This window comes from Chroicocephalus ridibundus, chromosome 5 (assembly GCF_963924245.1).
Source record: "Chroicocephalus ridibundus chromosome 5, bChrRid1.1, whole genome shotgun sequence".
Classification (NCBI taxonomy): domain Eukaryota; kingdom Metazoa; phylum Chordata; class Aves; order Charadriiformes; family Laridae; genus Chroicocephalus; species Chroicocephalus ridibundus.
The window spans coordinates 48,171,473-48,190,200 of record NC_086288.1 but is presented as its reverse complement, the minus strand read 5'-3'; the positions used below and the strand labels follow the sequence as shown (position 1 = coordinate 48,190,200).

Here is an 18,728-nt window from a genome sequence, read left to right as displayed (position 1 = left end):
AACAACTGCAGGAAGGTACACACCAATTTCCATGGCCACAGGAAGACCTGAGACAGTCTGATAGCTGCTTTCCAGATGTTGAAAAACTGAAAGAAGGCAAATAAACTTGTTTATGAGCCCATAGATATTCCTGCCACCAGGGCTGTCATGTAAAGACTGGGATCTCACAGACAAGGTAGAAAAAGCTGCCGCTGTCATCTGTACAGAGCTGAGAAAAGCTTGCCTTTGTTGCTTTCCCTTCCAGGATGCAGGGATAGAGCAAATGCATATTAGACCAAAAGCCTTTGGTCTTTCAGTCATGGTTGACCATTTGGTCTGTGTTGACTGAAGAACATCATCCGGCAGTAGGACAGGGACAGAACAGGGAAGTGTAGTATAATTAAAACCTGGCTTAAAGAAGAAAAGTGTGGAGGTGCATCCCTCTGGGTTGCCCAGTTCCGAAGAGCTGGTAAAGTGGTCCTGCAGCTGATGGGGGTGTTGAAGCTCAGGTGGATATTTCATAGCCGAGAAAAGTGTCTCCTTCCCCCATGGGTGAGGCAGGGCAAGTGAAGCTGCCAAAAGCAGGGAAAAGAGTGCTTGCAGGCAAGACCCGAGTTCAGAGGAAAACCTCTCTGGCTAGGGAAAAGACTTTCTTAGTCAAACCACGGAGTAAAAAAGCAGCAAGACAGGGACAACACACTCCAGCATCCAGTGGTAAGAGCAGCAAAGACTCACTGACACAGGCAGTTAAGAGCTGAGCACGGCCAGCTGCTTCTGAGGCTGGGCCTGCACCACGCAGGGTAGGCTTTTGTACGTGCCTTTGAGGACAAGCGTAGCATCCCAGAACACACAGACACACATAGTGTGAACACGTATGCCATTTCTGGTACTGAAACGCTGCAGGGCTCTTGGAATAGGCAGCTACTTACAACCAGCACAGATATAAAGCAAGTTAAAAATACCTTATCCTTCATTTCCTGTGCTCCATCTGTAATCACTGAACTGGCAGGGAAGCTGCAGAGGCTTCAAACGCAGCCATTTAACTGATGCTAACAGGGAAGAGGACACACTTAACTGTCTTCTGTTTTAACCCAGCTAAACTCAATAGTTCTGTTTCTGACCAAATATTCACTGCAGCATTCTGGCTTCAACTGGACAAGCCAGTATCTCAGAGAGTTATCCAAGAGCACACAGGCGACAATCTTTGTAATCCACTTTTGCTTTATCATAAGTCTTTGGAGTGTCAGCTGATTTCATTGCTAGTTGTAGTATCACACCACAGCACAGTGATCCCCAGAAGGATCTGAATCCAGCACCTGTTCAAGAAACTGATTTCAGAGCCTACAACTTCAAAAATTTAAGCCTGTAAAAGAGGAAAATGCATTTATGCAAAACCAGTTCTAACAGTGTAAGAATTATCCCTTCAAGACTTCCCTCTCTCTTAACGGTTGAGAGATTGCCTCCATGATCCGCTCAGTTTAGAAGAGTTCCCTTCCTTCTTCAGAGAGCACCTCACTTCCAAGCAGCACATGCATCTTTGCGTCATCAGGTGCGCTGTGGCAAGCATGAGGCAGGAAAGCAAAGCAAGTTACAGAAACGCAGTTGGCCGTCCTCCTGTTCCAGCTGCACGCGGCTGCCATCTGCAGCACGCACTGATGCAGGTTCTGAACAGAAGCAACTACTATTTTTCTTTTATAAATAAAAAAAAAAGTTTATTAAATCATTTAGACTTGAAAGAAGTCACAATAATTAACGCACTCAACAATTATAGCAAGTGCATTCTGTACACCACCAACCCAAATGGATTGATTCTGTATTTTATAAATAAAAATTAACATATTTACAATAAGAAATAAAAGCATGGCATTAGGCAGTTAAATTAGCAGATTACACAAATGCCTACCAGTTGATTTTTTAAAAAGTACAAATCTACAAGATTACATACGACACGTATGACCTCATTAGGTTTAAATTTTCAGAAACACAATATTTTCGTACGTAATTTTTACTATGGCTCTTCCAACCACTGCCTATAAAATGCCCTTTTTTAATGGCAAAAAGCTCCTTTCCTTCTCTACATGTTTATCTGTATAAAATGCATTCTCTAAGATCTACTATAGTGCAGAAGTATGAAATGATTTCCTCTAATGACTGGCTATGCAGAGTGACAGTATGTACAACCGTGGTACTTTTTTGCTTTAAAAATAGTGCATATTCCCCGTTTACACACCAGGGACAAAAATGGAGTCATAGTTCATTTCAAAATCATCTTCATTTCACCAAAGAGCAAGCGATCCAGATAGATACTCACTAGGCTTAGAGACTGTAATTTGCTCTATAAAAATACAGTATTTTAATTCTATTTACATGTTACAGATCTCTCACTTACCCAGCAAGCTGACGTTTACAAGCTTCAAAAAAAACCCCAACAAACCCAAAAAACCAATAATGGAGCACAACATTGGTAAGCACAGTAGCTGGACCCATCCGCCTAGGAGAGTTAAGGTAAGAAAAATGGAATGTGAGAAGTGTGGTTACTGGCTTTCGTTGGCTGTCGAAGTAAATGAAAATCTGTCCAACACGTCTTATACATTAAACATGGCAAAAAAAGTTTAAGTAAACTACTTCCAAGATAGACATTCTGCATCATAGGATCCTTCTGCTGAACAATCCCTGTAAAACCTGCCGAGTGGAAGAAGTGATCCTGAGGATAATTATTTGCTTGGTTGTCTTGAATGCTTATTTCCTGATAAACTCATTGTCCGTGACCTCTGCCTAAGCACTGGCTTTGGTGGGAGTTCCAAGTCTTCAAATACAGGATTTTCTATGATTGCTGCAGCCTCTGGTCTTTCAGTGGGACTTGGAGAGAGCATGTCCTTCACCATGGTGTACTAAAAGAAAACATGACATGTGCTACATGAACCAATTCATAAATTCTTTCTTCTTTAATGCGCTGAGTTCAGTTGTGGCTGTATGAGCAAGTGGAAAATGTCCCCAGTTGCTTTCTGAGTAATTTGGGTATTAGTGCTTTGGCACAGTAGTTAGAAGTGCATTAAACATTTCAAAATGTATCACTCCGCATCCATTAAACTGTCTTTACTGTCAAGGATTACAATCAATTTGGCAAATCAAATCTGACCCAAGACTCAATAGAGCTATAAAATCTTTATATTAATTTGCAATCAAAAGAATTTAAAAACATATGACATATAATTTATGAGTAATTTTTAGCTTCATGTTTAGGCCAGGCAATAATTTTTCACAGTGAATTAGAGGTTTTCCTTTAAATATACAGGTAGTTTAAATATTTGTCTCAAATTTAATCAGAATTACAGCTTCCTTCTCCAGCTAACCACAGCACATCACATTCCCCCAGGCTGCCTGCAGCTGAAAAGCAAGAAAGCCTAGTCTTATTAGCTGCTGGTCTGAAGCTACCATGAAAACATGAAAGCATCTCAGCTTTTTATTGGAAAGCTTTTGTACATCACCTCCTCGTTATCTGCAATCAAATCACTTTAAAGAGCTGACTAATAAGGACACAGCACAATTTTCTCATATGGCTTCCCACTTGAGAGATCCAGCTCCTGCCGCGAGATCCCACACAGCCACGATACTACCTACAGTCCCCACTTTAGCTGTCTAGAACTCTGCACCTTCTCTTTGTGAATATGGATTTGTTGCAAGAAATGATGTCAGGATTCATGTGAAATGAATGATACCAAGTGACAAAGGGAAGACAGATTATATTGTATAGTTACTAGAGGTAAACTGCGTGACAAAACCATCAGCATCCATGTTACTGTAATGCTATAGTTTTGAAATGTAGTAAAAAAGTACACGGACAGAGAAATGTGTCTTAACACGAAAGCTTTTTTTTTTTTTTCATTTTCACTTGCAAGGCAATTGGAAAGAAAAAAAGCTACAATTACTAAAGAAAAAGCTATAATTAATAGCAAGAGATATACTTACCTCTTGTGCATATTTCTGAGTGAACAACGGTGGAAACTTCAAATTTCTAACATCACTTAAAGTCTGCAAAAATGTTAAGAAAAAAAATGTAACTTTTCCAAAATACAATTCTTCAATAGTATTACTCTGTTAATTCTCCAAAAATATGCAAACTATGCAAACAAAGAAGCCTGATGGAAAAAAGCTTGATTTAAGTCTTGCTTTAGTGGTTTAGAATCACAAGACACTTAAATAGGCAAGTTGCTGCTTCCCTAGGAATCATGTTACAAGAATTCTGATCTTTGCAGTTTTAAATTAGCCAGACACATAAACTTCTATTTTCTCACTCTGGCTCAACATATCTGTGCACCACCCATAATCCCCAAGATCACCTACACCAGTATTAAGACACTAGAAATGACAGGCTCTGTCTTAACAACATAAGCCCTAGCCTTTATTTAATGTTTATGGACTAATGAGCAGATTTATCAGCAGTTTCGAAAGCAATTCATGCTGTGTATTTCTGTGTCCTTTCAAGGTAGCTGGTCTCCCTCAGTGTTTCTTCCGTAACAAACACGTTGGCTCCATCTAGTGACAGTAGTTTTCCCATGTTCAGGCACACAATTATTTGCAGGAGGCTCCCTTATGAATTTAAGTTCTGTAATTTCCAGCAACCCAGGACCCACTTTAGCATGTTTTTAGCACAGGAGGGCAATATTTAGCACTTTATTTCTTTTAGGATGGACCTCCTTTTGCATAAGTTTGAGCACAAAATATAAGAATTTTAAAGTTAATGAATTGAATTTTGTTTTATTACTTCACTGAAAGTATAAACCAGTTAATAGTGATGGGCAATAGTCAAACTCCCGTTCAAGAGAACTGAGTTTTATGACAATAAAATGCTTCAAATAATTGTTCCCTTTCTTTACCAATTCGGTCTGCATTTAGTGATCTATCTTCAAACATCTAATTTGTAAATACATTGCTGTAGACTAACTGCTAACAGCTTGAGACAGAGGCAGGTCTCACGCTCCTCCTCTGGGGATTTTTCCAGCCCTTTGTTACAGATTCCTAGAATTTGCTGGGCTACCTGGTCAGGCAGAGCACGTTTTGCTTCAACAAGGAGTGCTAATGCTTGGCTGATGCCAAGGAAAACTTTAGTGCAACAACTTGGAAAAAACTACTAAAGTAGCTAAACTCCAGAACTTGACAATAAAGGGGTGGGGGGTTCTTTTTGATTTTATCAGAGTGGAACAACAACTCAAAATAACGGGAAGTTAGGGCACTCTTTTTACCCTCTTACAAAGTAAAACATCAGAGTTAGATGCAATTTAGGATTCACCCTGACTACTTGCTTTGCTTCTATACTCAGGACAGAAACTGGAAGGGCAAAGCTTGCACTCATTGCTACAGGAGATCTTGAGAATCCAGGATGGCTCTTTATCAGGTATGTGTCTCAGTAAAACTGATTTTACCTAGAGAAACTGAAACTGGTTCCAGCACAAGGGGTTCGAGTTAAGCACTATCATTCCTCCTCTAGACTGCACTCTCTTGTACCATGGAAAGCCAGAGCATTTTAAGCAAGAAAATGCAACACCACCCTAAGTCAAGCGTTTGGTCAGGCTGCATTCATGGTGTGGTTCAAGCTGCTTCTTACATCTCTGCTAAAAACAATCCATTTTCACTTGCGAATTTAAACAGCCCAAGCACATATAAATGATAAATACAGGTTATAATGACTCTTTCTTTCCTGCATAGGTCACTGATCACCATATACAAGAGGAAAAACCTTTCTGGCTGTAGCCCGTTCTCTATGAACTTGTTCCTGAGCAACATGGAACTCACATGCATTTTAACAGCAAGGAAGAGTTATTATACGCCATCAAACCTCCCAAATTCACAGCTGATGCAATGGAAGTCATCAATTACTGGGAAGATTGGGAAGATTGTACTTGGAACTGTGTGAGACTCACAGCTAAGACTTACTATAGGAGTATAGAACAGCAATTTTTTACAAGTGCTTTGGGTGAAAAAGCACTGCAGATGCAAACGAAGGAAGAAATAACAAAAATGCACACCATGGTTCCAATTCTTGAATGAAGAAGAAGCTGGCAGGCTTAAAGTCACAAGCTATATTTGTTGCTTGAGTTCTTGGATATCCTAATTCAATAGTTTCTCTTACTTGGCTTGACAACAGAGGAGCTTTGTGAAGAAATGAAGGCCTCAATTCAACTGCACACATTAGGAAGACTGCAATTTATTTTCAGTGATTCAGGGGTCTGTACAAGGCTGATAAAGAAGTTGTGCTCCTAATTGCAAGGCTTTTTCAAAACTGAGAAGAACCTCTTGCAAGTGTTTCACCAAGCGAATAGCTATTTTAAACAAATGATCAAACTGAGGATAATCCAATACCATACATACCCTGACCCTCTCCATCTGTGTGCTGAAAGGGTAAAGCAGCTCAAAGAGAATCAGTCCCAAAGAAAAGATATCCACTTTGTGCGAATAGGTGTTTCCACAGATCTGAAAATTCAAAAATAGGGTTAGGTCATTCAAGCTACTCACTGTATGTAATTTTGTGTAACGTAAACAACCCCCTTTCAAGTCAATATATGGAAGTGATTAGCCCTGTGCAGAGCTGAAAACTACAGGACAGGCACACTGGCAAACTTCATCAAATAAGCATGTGCGAGCAAGGTCCTGATTCATCAGCTCCGCTTTGCAGACCCAACTGTAATGTAAAATGTTTCAACTTACTTAAAACTCAGATACAATACCGTGTCTTTGCTCAATTAACTTGAATATTATACAATTATCTTTCTACTACATTAAATACAAGATCAACGAATGCATCCAAGTATGAATCATTAGCCACTTTTTTTCTCTAATAAATACAGGTATATTAAAATACCAATTTTGGAATTCAATTTAGCTTAAAACTCTATTTCAATGAGAAAGAATTTAAGTAACTTGATTGCAAGAATTTACTAGAAAGAGTGCCTGATCTTTGAATTCAGGTGTCTTCCAGGTACTGACAGATAACAGCTTTAGAGCAGAGAGCACAAACCTGTTCTGGACTCATGTAGAGTTTGGTCCCTACTTGTCCTGTGTGCCTGGCATAAGCTGGCATTGGGGTAAGTACCGATTCCTCCTCCTCATCTTGGTCCATAGCAGTTACCAGTCCAAAATCCCCAACCTTTACTATGTCATCCATTGTGAAAAATATATTGGAAGGCTAAGAAAACAGGCAGGTAAAAAGAAAAAAGTATGTAAGTAATAAACAAATCTCTGTGCTTCAGTAGATACAACACTTCGCTCTAATTCTGATAAGGCATGCTGTCAATGCCAAAAATGTTCATTAAACATCACGTTAGCAAAACCAACTACGAATCTTAGCTGTTCAGGAAAAAGGAATTACTCCTGCATTAAATAGTCTCCCTTCCTGAAACTCAGACTGCTCATTTCTTGTCTTCCAGTAGAGGTTTATTAACACTACATAGGTCTGCTGAGTGACATACACAAAAGTCAACAGCTGTGGGGAACAGCACAGATGAGTTATCCAGCTCTCCATCACATGGCAAATTCACACCACATGCTGGAGTTCTGACTCTTAGTCTTTTTTAATCTAATCTCCAAGTGTTAAGCTTGTTCACAATATTATTAACCAGCACGTAGCACATCATCTAAATGTTAAATTACAGATACACTGGAAGTCTGGGAACAAGGTCTGCTTTTCAGTTGGTACTGTGCAGTTTAACTGTGGGAACAGCTGTTTGCAAAACAGAATAATAATAATAAAATATTATTTTTGACAGAAGCTCAAGAACTTTGCAATTCACAAAGCAGCAACAGTGATGATCTGGCTTCACTCTCCTTTAGCGTGTTTGCCAGGTACCACCATCTGTGGCTTAACCAACTGATAAAGGACACTGGAACTGAGATGCCCCCTTGCTAATGGTACATTATCTCAGATGGTTTCTCAAGAGACTTGCGTTGTGGCTGATAGAATAGCACATGCTAAATGAATTATTATTTCTTTGAAACGTGACTGCTCCACCTTGGTTACAAATACAGACACACATATTTTGGGGGGAAGAAGCATCAGGATTATGTACAGGGAAAGGGCCAAGGTGTGGTAAAGAGGCAGGTGGTGCTGGGCAAGCTCCTCTCAGAGCTCCTGGACCTTCAAAGCTGGGAGAACATGGTCCGTGCTTTGTTGACATAAACCCTGGAACAGAAGGCAGCAGAGAGATACAGAGCAATATTTTTCCACAAGATTAAAGGACTACAAAGCTGATCTATTTCAAAGTCCATATGACTTCCTCAGTTAAAGACAAACCCACTCCGTGCAAGAGAAACAACACAGAAGAAAAGCTTCTTGGATTTATTTTTTTTTTTTAAGCAACCGACAGCTCTGAGATAAGCACTACAGAAACAGTTAGATGTAACTTGCTAGTTCCACTGTGCCCACATCCTGCCTCTAAAACTACCTTCTGAGCCAGGTCTTATCTCCTGCTATATTTTCCTGTAATAAATGTCATGTCCTTTGGAGTCACAGAGCATTTAGTGCACAAAAGCTACTATCCTGTAAACCCATACGTCTCCAGGCTCTCTGGAGCATTTATACAGCACACCCATATTTGTCAAAAATCTTTGTATCAGATTTTTTAATGCTCAAGGCACAAACACCTCCATTAGGGATTTTTGGTATCCCATTGCCTTCACCTCCATTATCCTCCTACAAACACATGAGAAGTCAACAAGATCTGTCTTGCTTCACGAAGCAAAACTCTTCTTAACAGAAAGCTTTGTTTCGTGTACTTCTCTGGATGAAAACAGATTGTCAGTGAATGGGCTGGCATATAATTTCTACAAATTAAGGAGAGTTGAGTCTCTGTTATTGCAAGACTGTCAGCAAAAATAAGCCATCAAAACCATATTTGGAAAAAGGAAGACTAAGGCAGATGCACGCAATTTTGATTTAAATCAGAAGAATACAACCACCCTCTAGTTTGGTTATCTTGCCAGTTGCACAAAGAAATTTTTCTCCAGATTCTTCAGAGTAAGAATTTTTTTTTCCACAGATATGAATAAGCTACTCACACATCTGGAAGACTACTGTTTAATTCAATTAATTCTAACAAAATGTATCTAAGACTGTTCTTGCAGTTCTATAAAACTCAATTTCTTTTGAGCTGTCAAGCATGACAGACGGCTTATCCTGGGAATAACAGTAAATTCACTTGACAGACAGACTTCTGTTTCTGTACCTCCTTTTCTTCAAAAGAATTTGGACTGTGACCTATCTGCTTGCCTACCTAAACTCTTGCCATCTTGTCATTATGGTATCTCTGATTAATTGGAGCCTAATTAATGCATCTCAATATGCACTGTTAATTTAAGTATTTAAAAGATCTTCTTGAATCTTTTAATATGCATGCATACGAATCTACTTTCACATAGGTCAATGAGTTTTTGTTGGTGCCATTGGGAGCAAGAACTAGCCTCTGCTATCAGCTAGCTCTGCCTCTAGCAAAGACAAAACAGCTTTGCAGGTTATTTGCTTATTAGCGCTGGCACAAACTTAGGGTTGCATGATCAATCTCTTGGATAAATTACAAAATGAGGTGAGAGATGTTCCTAGGAGCTTCTGAAAACTATAGAAAAAAAAATACACTGGCTGTTTTTTTGACCAAATTAATGTATAACAGACAAATAAACTTCCAGGATCCAAGAATAACACCTATACACACATGGGAAGTTTTCTGAAGCAGGAAGTTGTTCATTCAGGGAGAGCTTTTCCAAGGCTTATACCAAGTAAACAAAATAAAATCTCTTCTTCAAATTGCTGCCAATAGTGAACTTTTAAGATGTTCCAACAAAACACTCCACAACTGCTGATTAAGACTAATACAGCTTTCAGTGAAGATCTACATAAGCTTTAGTGAACAGTGATTTCAGTAAAGACTTCAGAGAGTCACAACTGATAATTAATAACATTTCTTAATAATACTAACAAGTCTAGCAATACATTAATACAGGGATTTAATTACTTTTCTGATCAGTTTCTCAAGCACTAAGGATTTTTCAGATAACTGAGTCAAGGTAATTGCTTAATGCTGATGGGGAAAGAAAATACTTGGATGGAGTTTTTCCTAACTTTGACATATCCTCATTTGAATCCCCTTTTGCTGTCACACCTGAGATGGTATTTTTTTCTTTTGTTTCTACTGATACCAAATGATTACCACCTGAGATGCTACAACAGTGGTTATAATCATTTCAGTATTTACTCCACTGAGGTAGGTACTAATGCCTCCTCATGTAAGCAAAGAAAAACAGGAACTGCCTCTCCACCATTTGGCAAAAGCAATCCATTTCTCAGAGCTTATAACAGTAAGACTAACTTCAGCTGGGCTCTTTAATTACATTCTGGTATTTGGTAACACATACTGACACTTCCAGTGCTAAAAGTTCCAGGAAGATTAGGCACTAAGGCAAGTTCAGAAGCAAAATGAAAGAAGAGGTACAAAAAAGTTACTCGTGACTTCAGTTACATTAAATGCCAGAGGTAAAAAACGCCTTTCCTGGTATTAACTGGCTGGATGTTATCAGACATTAACAAGATCATGAATCCTTAAGAAAGCTGCATTATGATAGTCAGCACTGACTCTGAATTTAAATCCGGGGCAGTTTACATTTCGATCCTAGAGCAGCAATACTTAATTTTTACTTTCTCTAATCAGGAGCGACACTGCTGCTCTTAGGCACTATTGTTATAGAAAGAAGAACGAAAATACCAGAATTAGAATCATAGAACCATTTAGGTTGGAAAAGATCTATAAGATCATGAAGTCCAACTGTAAACCTAACACTGCCAATTATCCGCTTCACTTGAAACAGTAGAACAGGATCCAAAATAGCTTTTTTTGTCACACGGCACAACAATGAACAACCCTGTATAAAGAATCTAAATTAAAAATGCCATAAAACAAATGCAGGTGATCTGTGCCAGGTACATGAAATCTTGCTGTGAGAAAGACTTTAATTGCAATAATGAATGATTTATGTTTATTTCCTGGAGATCTGCAGCTCCAGATTATTGTACAGACACTAACTCCGTTTTTGCAACACGTATGCTGAGGTCACTGATAAGAGTCAACTATTTCAGCAGGATTTGCCTCCAATGCAGTATTACTCCCCCCCACAAAAAAATTTTACCTGTATCCACACACTCATGATCTGTTTAAAGCAGAACTTGACACTGAGATAAACAGCTTGACACTGCTGTATTAGGAGCAGCCAAATTTGGAATTGCTGATGCTCAAGTTTGTAATGAAGCGGAGGGGCAGTTACACTGTGATGCCATTTGAGTCAGTCTATGTGTTTCAGGAATTTCACAGAGAGAGACTTCTGTATGATAGTTTGGGCACCGATAATTCAAGATATGATAGTTCCAAAGATAATCTCACAGTACTAAACCAGAAAATGTTTGCCTATAGGACACACCCAGTGAGATAACCAGTTACAACCAGAATTTGGAAAGTTCAGGCATTCAGTGATGATCATGCCAATAAACAAATAAAAAAAAAACAACCCCAAAACAGTTCCTACAGGAACCTACGAATACAAACCTTGAGATCCCTGTGCATTAACCCTTTGCTATGCAGAAAGTCAACCGCTTCAGCTATCTGCAGAAATATCTGCAGACACTCTGTCCTTTCCCTCTCCTCTATCATGCATCTTCTGTTCATCCAGTCTTTAAGGTTCTCTTTCCGGCAGAGCTGCATCTGGATGTAAAGATACACCTTTGGAGAGGTGGGCTTGACTTTTTCTGCAATATTTTTAGAAAGGTCCAGGCTTAAACTTGTTGGCCTTGGTGGAGAAACAGAGAGGGGACTTCCTGAAGCAGATTTCTTGTTATCAGATTCCTTTGGACTTCTTGCCTTATCCTCAGAAAGACTCTCATCATGGGAAACATCAACTTTATCTTCCTTACTAGAAGCATTTCCACAACCAGAATCCTCAAACACAATAGAAGAGGAGGTCCCTTCCCTCAGGTGTACAACAGGAACAGCTGAAGAACAAATTTCCAAGGAGTGTCCTAGCTCGTTATTGTTGATAGTACTGTCTTCTACATCACAGCCTGTAAGGACACTGTCCTGGAGGTTTAATAGTGGATCTTCTGACTGGTGTAAGTCCCTGTTGTCCGTAGCAGAAAATTCCAGAGGAGAAAACTGGCTTCCGGATGAATCGGACTGACCACAGGGTATTCCCACAGACATCACCCTCTCCGATGAGGTGGCAATAACTTCAATGTGCTCCTTTGTAGAAAATGGCTCTGTTCTGATCTTAAATGATGGGATGTCCATCGGACTGGGAGAACTGAGAGGCCAATCAGTGCTAGAAGAACAAAATTGGGATATCAATACTACAGAACTTCATTTCACCAGAAATGCATCTTCAGAAGCCCAGGTTTTAACAACTGCTACCTCTGAGAATGGTGTCATACCATAACTGTAAATGACTACCCAAGTGCGGGAATCACTAATAACCAGTATTTAGCATTTGTTTTTCTTAGCAAGGATAATGTTTTCTCATCAAGACAACAAGAGTGTTGATAAAGGAAAATTTAGCAAGCTTTACTTCCTGGATTCCCAATGTGCAATCAGGCTCATCTTCAGCTTGAAAAAAAATCAATCCTTTAGAACATGCATTGCAATGACTATTTAAAGTGCCTTGGAAGAATTACAGCTGTGAAACATTAATTTTATGCCTGAAATATAAAGGTCACTATATTCTAAAAATTGTTAAGCATGTTAAGATGTTATTATGAGACCACTAAATAGTCTTGCATTAGGCTTCATTCTTTAAATGCTACATACACCCACTTTTTCCTTTCTCTTAACATCCTCTTACTCCTTTATCTAATTATCCATTTTTAACCTACTTCTACCAAGCTTTATAAATCGTCACTCTGATTATCCCTCATATATTTCTGCTGAAATAAATTCACTGAAGCATCAGAGTACTGAATGAGATCCATCTAAACCAAGACAACAAAGACGAGGAAAGCAGTGGAAAGAACAAAGAGGACAGAGATGCCCAAGTTTAAAATCGAATCACAGTAGCAATGCTCCAACCTTCCAACCACCCAAAGATTCAATTACAGAAGTTAAATTAAGAACTACAAGACGCTTCCTAAGGTGAAAGGACCTTAACACAACAGAGGACCCCAAAATTGAGAGATACTATGCACAAGCGTGATATATTGGTACCTTGTTCAATTGAAAAGTTGACAGGCTAAATTAATAACCATCTCTTTCCTACATAGTCTCTCCATCTTCCTGGGTCATCTACCAGTTCTCCAGTTCTGTCAATGTACAATCTCAAATTCAATTGTTAAAAAAACCCCACAAGTTACCTTTCATCTTTTAACCACTGTTCATCCATCTTTTCCTGCCATCTCTCAGGTGGAGCTTCCAGCCATGCATTGAAATACCGAACAATACCTGGATGTTCAAGTTTAGCTAACGCCTTGACTTCCCGCATCACCTTTTCACGAGCCAGCTCCCTACGATTTGGGGTGAGAACAACAGAGACATGATCACATAAAGGAACAGCACAGTACAGAAATTTCTGCAAAGGAATTTAATCAAAGCTAGCCCAGTATAAACCAGGCCAGTAGTATTGCTCTGCACACCAAAAGACAGATATGTCTAAAATTCCTCAGAGTAACTCCTTAGGTTAGAAGTGTGGAGGAGCAGTATGTGCTCATGATGGCTAAGTATTTAGTCATCCCTTTTTAAATAATTACAGGCACCAAAACTGAGAAGAAAAGGTTTATCTTGTTCTGAACTATTTACAAGGATAGAAAAGAGACCACTAAACAGCAATATTCTACAGGGATGTAGAAGACACTGACACAAAAGAAGACAGACAGTAATACCTTAGTATTTATTTTTTAATTGGCACAACATAAAGAGATTGCATAAAGATTATCCCAGTTGTATGGACAGGAATGCAGGTAGACTGCTATCTTACTGAAGTAAATAATCTCTCTTCGTAAGACCGTAACTAGATCAAATGAAGTCAGATGGTTTTATTTAATGGGTTCGAATATGCTCAGAAAAGAATTTAGGCTACCTTCTGAACAAAACCTTTAATCTTAAATAGTCACACTTATTTAACATATTAAAAAAAATAGTAATTCTAGATTTCATAGCTTTACCCCCTCCCTCTACTGGCCTGCCTGTTGCTGTTCTAACTTGAGATTTCCAGAAGCAGTGTCTCCCATCTCCCACTAAAAGGAACTGCTGCAAGCTCTGTGTAGGGTAATTCAGCAGCATGGCTTGACCACCTATGACTGAAAGAAAAGGTAGGGGTTGTGGGACCAGAAAATTAAACAAATGGACAAATGGAGTCAGAAAAGCTGGTGAGCAAGAGAGAAAAGAAAGAGAAGGTGGAGTAGGGAAGGTAAGGAGAGGAAGGAGAGAAGCAAATTAACAGCACTACAAATAACCGGTCCTGTTATCAAAGGCTCTATTCATCAAGGAAATCAAAGGCGTTCCCATGTAGCTGCAGCATCCTCACAAGGGTTCTGCTATGCGAGTATTTTAGCCAAGCAGGTCACCCTTCTGCTGTGATTACACATGCCAACTCTTGATGCCAAAACTAAGTCATCCCCCCCCATTTAAAAGTATGTCATTCATCCTAATGCAATATCTGGGAAATCAGTTCAGGAACAGATGGTTCAGTGTAGGATGGGATCCCACCATTCATTCATTACTACTTCTGTATCTCAACAAATTCATTCATTACCTGTTAGGTAAACGGATCCTTTTGATAGCATAGTTGCAGTCATCCACTTTATTTCTGGCTTCAAAAACTACTCCAAAACCTCCACGACCCAGACACTGAATTGGTTCAAAATCTGTCAGATACCTGGGAAAAGAAAAGTGTGAGGAAGGGACAAAAGAATGGAAGGAAGACAGAGGAGAAAAATGCATTAGTACAGATAAAAAAATGAAATAATTTATGACTAAGAGTGAAACATTTCTGTACAGATAAAGTGTGCTGAATGACGAAGCATTTCTGACCTTTTTTCCCTGCTCACCCACTGAGACAATCAGATGGTTACCTAGTTATGAAATGGACAGTTGCTGATTATGCATTTATTCAGTGTCTATGACAACCCAGCAAGATCCATTACGCATGCACATGACAAAGTAAAGTTTTCCAGAATATCAGGTTGCATGCTTACTGGATCATCACGAGTATGTAGCCTAAGTTTCTATACCCAAACTAGGTTGTGACAGCTAAGTATTTTCTAAATCATAATTTGCCTTTAACCTCACCCCAAATAACCATTTCTGCAACTAGTCCTTCTAAGCATCCCTTCTGAAACATCACTGTTCTTAGGTCTCACTATCTTTCTTTTAAATGCTCCAGTTCTTGCTTTCAGTGAGTTACAAGTGTAAAGGAAACGGTCACGTTTTCTCCAGAGTATCATGACATGCCCCTGTACAGCCGTCTGTCTGAACCAATCCTTCGGAACAGCAACAAAGGTTCGTTCCAAATATAGCCAACTTATTCTGCAGAGTATATAAAACATCACGTACTTCCATCTGCAATTGCCTTTCTCTGCTTTAATCCATAAACACAGAAACAGAGGGAATAAACACTAATTCAGACCTTCAAGAATCAAGCTTCCATTTCACGTATCAGCAGCAAATATGAGAGCAACATTCCTGATCACAGGTATCCTGCAGACTCTCTGGGATTGCTTAGACTAATCAAAACTGCAATCTTGCATTGGTAATGGGGTGACAGGGTTCTTTGTGTCAGTTGCCCATTCTCCTGCAAAGTCAGAGGACTGGGACTGGGGTAGGTAAGAACAAGCAACACCTACTCTTTCCTCCAGATAGCGTTAGTTGTCACACTGACTAAAAACCTTGTACATGTTGTGTTGAACTGAGCTCACCTTGACACGTATCCAGAGTTCTTGGCATCACTCCAGCCGCTGTCTTTAACATCTCCACAAGTGGGCTCATATTTACTATCAGTCTGACACTGTGTTTCAGATTCCTTCCGCAGCTAACCAGGGTTACCAAAACACGAACAAAAACAAACAAACAAATTCAACTCCTTAAATACTTGAGACCAGTCTGTACCCCTAGATATGGCATTAAATAATTTCAGTGTAAATATCTCCAAAGACTTCAGATATGGCTGAAGCATTCTAATCTGCTTGCTAAAGCAGTTAAGCAAATTGTACATGGCAGCTGACAGCCTTCACAGATAGATTAAACAATAAATTTAGGCTTTTGATTTCATTATCCCATTAGTTATTAACTTCTTATAACCACTCACTGCAGACTCAAAACCAAAAGAAAAGGCTAGAATAGTACCTTCTGTTTTTATGATTCAGAAAAAATACTTACTCTGCTGTAAGGATGGGGATGGAAAAGTTTGCGAACGATAAAAGTTGTGGCCACGATGCAAAATATAATGGTGCCAACAATCTCTTTCCACCAGTGAAGAAGAAGAACAGGATCTTTTTTGCGAACATTCTTATAATTTGTCTCATCAAAAAATCTAACAGTAATCTGAGTGCTACGTTTATTTCTTTCTCTCTTGTAGTAGGGTAAGTAATAACCATTATCTGCGTATAAAAGACAAAAAGAGGGCACATGGGTAACTACAAAACAATTTTGTCTTCTCATTAACAGGTTTCCTCAATAGACACAAGGTATTTTTGTTTGCATGCCCCATGATTTTAAGTGGCGTATAGTAAGTTCAGTTAATCAAGGATACAGGACTCCATGGCAACTAGGTCTCCCAAAGTTTACCACTTCAGAAGGCCTGACCACTGATAGCTTTAAACCAGAATATTTTCTGTATGAAAAACTTTATACTGCCAGGCTGAGTCTCTAGCACCGTTAGCAAATTCTGAAAAAAATAATTCAGAAGCTTTTTCCACTCAGACCAACTATCAGTAGCACTGGCAGTACATACAATATCTCTGCAGTAGGAATTTCTGTCACTCCAAAGTGCTTTGTGTGGCACTAATTGTACATACACCACAATTTGGAAATCCTAGTTTGGGCAATAATTTCCTAGTTCATTAAATGTTAAAAAAATACCCATATTTAAGATCAAAGAAATGGCCATTTATTGAATTTCACAGATAATAAATGGGTAAAGCCGGCTATTTGAAACACTTCAAAATTTGGAACTTCCACCTACCATATGGATACTGCAGAACCGAAAGTGCTCCGTTACTGTACTCTTCATGAGAATACTTGTCATTGCTGAGACACTTATCGAACTCATCAGACCCCACCAACACTGGAGTCCTGGAAGGAGAATCTAAGCATAGAAAAGACACAATTTTCTGAGCTGAACTGCTACAAAAATTCTGTTCTTGTATTAATGAGAACCCCAATTGCATACTTTTAGAGAATGTCTCTTGGACCACACCATGAGAACCAAACTTAATGCAATGAAACATTAAGAAGGGTATTTTAAGGTAACATTTACTTAGCACCTCTCCCCCTTGCCAAAATACTAGTTTGAGACAAGTCAATTCACTCATAATCACATCACTGCAAAAAACATCTTTGTCTTTCTGTTGAAAAACTTGATTTAGAAGACCAAACATTTCATTACTAAAAAAGACCCTGTCAAATCCATAGTAAAAGAAAGCAGACATTAAACATCAAATTAGAAAAAACCCAAAACAATTAATAAAGCACAGAGATAGTTCCTGAACTGGTTTACAGCTAGAAACATTAGACTAGTTTGAAACATACGGGAAATCAGAAAGCTGTCCTGTCTTTTCAGAGCTAAGACAGTAAATGAAACTCTAAGTTGTTACTTACGGATTAAAGGTTTCCATTTGATTTTGGGAAGAGGAATAATTGCCTTATCATTCCTGGATTCCAGAGCCTTTGGGTTGGTTGGGAATTTCTCAGAAATTCTGACTGATGACTGAAGATACAGCTGGCCCCTGTACATACCTAAGTAATAAACCAGAGAGCTTATTAGTCTTGAGTTCTCTTCACCCCCAGAATAAAACTGCCCAGTCAAAGTATATGGTTAAAAACATTTTCGAAAATATTTCTTTATGTTCTGAGAATCTGGGATACTGACTCGGATTGCTAGACTGGACGAATTCAAGTAGTATGTTTCCTCTGTTCTAGAAAGCAAGAGATCAGGACATGTCATTTTCACTGTTGCAAAGCTGGTGCTACAGAAAAATGCCAGCAATTTTGAAGAGCTATAAAGCAGCCTGGGCTTTGCATAGGTAAGACTTCTTTTAGACATCCTACCCTTGTTAATGCTGGTACAGATTACTCCTCAACAGCCATTACCAGGAAAGCTGGAACAATCTGGCTTCTTCCTAGTGTTATTCTTTGTCTGTGTAACCACTAACAGGAAAGCTACAAGGTGTAAAGACTTATAGAAAAAGGCTAAGACAAACAAAGTCTTTGAAAACCAAAGCATGTTTACCTCCCAGAGACAGATAGACAGCTGAGAGGAAGGAGGACATGGGGCCACTCTATTTCAAATTGACATAAACCACATCAAATGAATTCTGACAGCTGGATGAAAACTTTGTCACATGAAATCTTAACTGAAATTTCTTCATGGTAAGGTACTGTAATCGGTGTACAGGAAAAAATTAACGTGACAAATTAGAGGGATGGAGGGAGATAGTGCTTATTGCTTACTGAGCAATAAGACTGCCTCGTTAGCTATAAACCTATCTTTAAAAATTTCAAGACTTTTGATCATCT

The 18,728-nt window shown here is 39.0% G+C and overlaps 1 protein-coding gene across 2 annotated transcripts in view; it reads right to left on the bottom strand.

The window, feature by feature from the left end:
* Nucleotides 1-1,726: 1,726 nt before the first annotated feature.
* Nucleotides 1,727-18,728, bottom strand: part of EIF2AK3 (eukaryotic translation initiation factor 2 alpha kinase 3) — a 45,524-nt gene continuing 28,522 nt past the window's right edge. For both annotated transcript variants that reach the window (XM_063336037.1, XM_063336036.1), the window contains exons 7-17: nt 17,811-17,948; nt 17,176-17,298; nt 16,371-16,591; nt 15,911-16,023; nt 14,749-14,871; nt 13,352-13,501; nt 11,562-12,330; nt 6,995-7,162; nt 6,349-6,450; nt 3,949-4,011; nt 1,727-2,870 (exon numbers count right to left, since the gene is read on the bottom strand). In XM_063336037.1, coding sequence (XP_063192107.1) covers nt 2,694-2,870; nt 3,949-4,011; nt 6,349-6,450; nt 6,995-7,162; nt 11,562-12,330; nt 13,352-13,501; nt 14,749-14,871; nt 15,911-16,023; nt 16,371-16,591; nt 17,176-17,298; nt 17,811-17,948 — 2,147 coding nt within the window. In that variant the 3' untranslated portion in view covers nt 1,727-2,693. The remainder of the gene's footprint in view (nt 2,871-3,948; nt 4,012-6,348; nt 6,451-6,994; nt 7,163-11,561; nt 12,331-13,351; nt 13,502-14,748; nt 14,872-15,910; nt 16,024-16,370; nt 16,592-17,175; nt 17,299-17,810; nt 17,949-18,728) is intronic.